At 34.0% G+C, this 4,993-nt stretch overlaps 1 protein-coding gene across 28 annotated transcripts in view; it reads right to left on the bottom strand.

Moving 5' to 3' along the window:
- Nucleotides 1-4,993, bottom strand: part of LOC106871648 (uncharacterized) — a 29,971-nt gene that overhangs the window by 811 nt on the left and 24,167 nt on the right. For 20 of the 28 annotated variants that reach the window (XM_014918221.2, XM_052974664.1, XM_014918223.2 and 17 more), the window contains one exon: nt 2,798-4,166. The exons of 3 other annotated variants lie outside the window; for them this stretch is intronic. In XM_014918221.2, coding sequence (XP_014773707.1) covers nt 2,942-4,138 — 1,197 coding nt within the window. In that variant the 5' untranslated portion in view covers nt 4,139-4,166 and the 3' untranslated portion in view covers nt 2,798-2,941. Of the gene's footprint in view, nt 1-2,595; nt 2,761-2,797; nt 4,167-4,993 lie in introns of those variants that run through there. 5 more of the 28 variants (XR_008266152.1, XR_008266148.1, XR_008266145.1 and 2 more) reach the window with 3 other exon arrangements.

A 4,993-nucleotide genomic window follows, 5' to 3' on the forward strand; every position in this document is an offset into this window, starting at 1 on the left:
TTATGACATTGAAATTGGTGAAAATATTGCAATTTTGTCTTTTTTATCTATACTGTTTGTATGACTTTGTAAATGAATCAGCATGTAGAAAAATTTACGGGGAGGTAATTGGAGATTCTTATTATTCGAGACAGGGGAGGTAATTGCACTTCAGGCGGGTAAATTTATATAAACTCATGAGCTAAAGTAGTGAGATAAAATATGTACAATGTTAGTTATGCGTTCATTAAAATATTTACAAAAATCAAAATTGGTTATGTGTTCATATTCTGGTGCAGTTTGTGTTTTTCATCATTAAAATATTTACAAAAATTAAAATTGGTTATGTGTTCATATTCTGGTGCAGTTTGTGTTTTTCAATAAATATATTTTCTTTGTATAGAAATTGTTTTCTTGCACTGGTAGATGGGGAAAACCGTGAAGTTTGGTTGGAGATTCCCTGCACATCTCACTCTATGTTCACTCAATGGTATCTGTCAATACCTTGGGAAACAGACCTGTTCCCTATGCAGTGTACATCTCCCTCTAAGTGATATCCACCTATATAAGCCAAACAAGGATGTCACTTAGGCGGAGAACCACACTGCATAAGGATGCTATTTCCCTCTAAACGAATGACTTTAACCTCAAAGGGTAGCAGCTACCAGATTTGTGCGGTTAATAATAAGATGCAAACTATCAAAATGAAATTAGAATTTTGGATAAACCTGCATGCGAAACCCCGACCTTGATACATTCTCTATTTTATTTAGAAACACACATCTAGCAAACGATTTGATGATATTAATTCAAACGATCTTTCAACACATTTTAATGAAGTACATTAACTTTTGGAAAACCATTATAATTCAGGAAATGATTTCCAAATGATCAAGGCTTCATATTAGAAAATGAAGCTTTGTTTGAAGCTTCATTAACAAGTAAAAAACTCAGCTAATTTAAATGCAACAAATATCAACATCACTTAAGATTCCACTTTACAAGCAGCATTTTTAGAAGAGTGCTACTTTCTGAATTTTTCTATACTATAGAGGTTGGAGTCAGAGGTATTCTGGGCAAATCTGCTTATGGTCTAATGAAAAGCTCATAATATCTGAGAAAAGCTGAACCAAAGCCCTAAAGTCAAGACAACAGACAGATGTTCCAGTTGCATCTGGTGAAGGGAACAAAAACGGGCACCATACGTATGAAGGCACTGTTTTTGAATTTTAACGCCAAGGGAAGTAACTCATTGTGTTAGCTTTGATGTTCCACTGCTAACATGACAACCAACGTCATTTCTTCTTTAAGTATAAGTTTGAAGGCTGAGTCAACAGAGAGAAGTTACAACTCGATGAAATCTCCAAGTGATTTAAATGCACAAGTCTCCAACATACAAGTGGCTAAAATGTGTCAGCAGAAGGGCATCCAGTTGTCATGACCTTTATGTGGCTTGTCCCCAATACACTTATCTGAGAGGGCTTTCCTCTCTCAAGACCTGTTGTTCAGCTCCCTTGAGAGTTTCTTACTACTCCAAAGCTAGTCTGGAAGGCAAAGATATTATCTGGATCTATTAAGCTGAAAATTTTCGGTGTTATTTTGGTGTGTGATCTACAACTTAAAGGTGATTACTTTAGGTTACTTTTTAGTTTACTTTTCAGTTTCTAAAAAACCTTTAAGATGTTGGCTAAAGATTTTTTACAATAAATTCTTTTGTACATACAGAGCATTGTTAATGAATTTTTTCACAATTCTTACTATTTTAATAATAATAAAACGATGTTTCATTTATGTAAATAATAATAAGAAACCAAGAATAAAAAATATAATAATTAAAATAATCCCGTAGATCACACAAGTCTGGCAGCCATGAGTTTTGCAACGTAAAAAAACTAAAAACTAACCTAAAGTAATCGCCCTTGAAGTTGTAGATTACATGCCAAAGTAGCATCAAATTTTCTTTAACAATATCAAGTCTGTCTTACTCTATGGCCCCAAGTTATGGCGAATGAACATGTATATCCTTGAAAAGCCCCAAATATTCACAAATAATTGAAACATTCACAAATAAGCCTCAAGAATATCCTAAGCATTAGATATCCAGAACTGTGAGCAAAAAAGACCCTTGAGGCATAGCTGAATAGGAACTGTCGATAAGACATAAGGGGAAATGCATAGGTTTTAACTTAAGAAGACAAAGGGATGTTCCTTAGATTGGAACTGAGAGAAGAGAAAGAAGGCAGGATGTCCTGGCTTCCTTCCTTGCTTCCCTAGTGGAAATCAGCAGAAAAGGAAGCGAATATAACATGAAATCAAGGGAAAAGAAACTAACAGGGTAATGTGCATTGAAAGAATGCCCATAATTGGCTAGGAATCCTAATAGCTTATGATGATGATGATGAAAGAAAATTCACAACTGCTAGAAAAAGGATACTAAAGCACTATTCCCCTTTTCAGCAATGTATTTATGTGAAGCAGGATATACTACATTAACTCCATAAAAGAAAAATCTTATCATCATAATACATTGAAAGTTAGGGCAGATAAGAGAATCCAGCTGTCTGTCTTTAAACCAGAAATGTATAAGAAATTAGTACAAAAATTAAGCAATATTACCCCATTAGATTTTCTTTATTTCTTTTCTTTTTTTAGAATGTATGTATTTCTTAAAATGAACATAATTTCTGAAAACTTGCAACTGCCTATTCTTTGAAGTACACATACTAAAGGATCTGCAGAAAAAAGTGTTTGAGAACCACTGGTCTAAAATCATAAAATAAACTGTTAATAAGAATAAAAAGAAAGAGAACACAGTAAATAATGTAATGTTTTCATTGATTCAGAATCAGTTTTATAACAAGAAAGCTTTTATAATGTATAAATTCTTTAATTTGTATTAAACAATTCAGGATCCAGGCTTCTAACAGAACAATACTATTTGTGACACAATTGTTTGTGATCTTTACAACATATTCAGGGGCAAACTAAATGCTGGTGTTTTGTCATCCTTGGTGTTCTTTAAATGGATATCAACTTTGTTTTCCAAAATGTTAAAAACTGCTGTTGATAGAGTTAGGGAACGATCTGTGGGTCTTGGAGTTCGGTAAATTGGATATTCTTTGGATTCTGTGTCACCAAGGATGTTACAAATGTCAGAAACAGAGCGCGGAGGAGGTAAGCTAGTTGCACGCTTATAACGGTTCATTGTGCTACCGAACCTAACAGCAGGTATTTGTTCCATTTCCAGATACTTGGCAAAATTGACATGAATATAATGACAATCTTTGTTTGGATCATTCTGTTGTGGAAATGTATGAAGGTAATGTTGATGTTTAGGTCCTACTTCAAGAGCCCACATATTATCTTTGTCTTTCACTGAAGCCATATTACAACACACTCCATAAGCCATACCATGTTTGTTGTTCTCTAGAATCTTGACAGCTTGTGTAACACTGGATGCACTCAAAAGACTTCTGTCAATGAATCGTCTTGGAATGCATTCTCGATGTGCTTCTGTTGGATAAAGACCATTGCATGTAAAAATCATTCCATGATTATTGAAACCAAAAGTCCCTCCAGGTAGGAAACCTGGATAACAATAGTTTGTAATATATTCCCGGTCTTCTTGAACAACATTCTTCTTCACAAAGCTATCATCAATCTTACAACAGGCAATATAGGAATATGCTTCCATACAGGGACTATGATCTTCATTGTGGGCCAATATTTTCAAATCAGGTCTATTAATAGATATAGTTGAACAGCCTGCAACATCTTCAATATCAGTGCATTTGTTTGAAAATGTTATCATCTCATTTAAGCAATTTAAAAGGAAAAGATTTTCAAAAGCCACACCTGATCCATCAGACATTCCTTTAATTTCTTCAACATATTGAGGAAATGCTGCATTACATGATGCCAAGAAACCCTCATAGACGGATCTTCCTTCACAACAGTTGTAGTAAGGAAGCAAGGAAGATTTCATTTCTGGGAATTGGGCACAAAAGTTGGTAATCTGTTTACTGAATTGTCCTCCAATTGTATAACCGATGTCATAATGAGTTCCAGAAGCAAATATGAGAAGTAGTTGCTTGTTTTTAAAGTTTTTCAAATCTTCTAAGGCATAATTAGTTTTAACATCACAGAATTTGTCTTCCATAGTAACAAGATGTGATTAGTTCCCAAATCTGCAGATAAATAAATATTTGAATCTCATTTCATAAGTTAGACATAGATAACTTATTGATATAATAAAATATAATATAATCACACAAGCTCACTCAAGACATATTATATCATCTCAATATATGAATGTGATATATTATGACAAATTACCTTTTTTTTCCTGTATCAAGCAGTCTTTGAAATATTTTGTTTCAAAGACCTAGCTTAAACCTAGTGAAAAGCAAGTCAATATTATTAAATGTTAAACAGGCATTCTGACTGAATCTTCCATGTGTCAACATGTACATCCTTGCGACAATGTAACCTTCCTTGGTCTGAAGAGTAGCTGGTGGTATACACCTTGCTTGGATTTTTACCACTTCTGAGGTTCCACCTGCTATGAAACATATGTAGCCCGGATCTTACCTACTCCATTCTATAACTCTTGTATTCTTATTCGCACACCCTGGTCACCTAACATGGAATATAAAAAGAATTTTTTTTTTTCTCTTTGAGACCACAACCTGTTCACTGACAAAATTCTGTGCTGCATCTGAGAAAGTAACAGTTAGTTCATGATATGTATGTATGTACGTATGTATGTATGTACATATATATGTATGTGTACATGTAAATATGTGCGTATGCATGTGTACATGCGTATGCATGTGTATATGCGTATGCATGGGTGCATGCCTATAGGCATGTATGTATGCATGTATGTATGTGTGTATGTACATGTATGTATGTGAGTATTTAGGTATGTAAGTGTGTAGATGTATCTATGTGTGTGTACATGTGTATGTATGTTTATGTACTGATATGTGTGTCTGTTCAAGTTGTATACATG

Source organism: Octopus bimaculoides, chromosome 19, assembly GCF_001194135.2.
Source record: "Octopus bimaculoides isolate UCB-OBI-ISO-001 chromosome 19, ASM119413v2, whole genome shotgun sequence".
Lineage (NCBI taxonomy): Eukaryota > Metazoa > Mollusca > Cephalopoda > Octopoda > Octopodidae > Octopus > Octopus bimaculoides.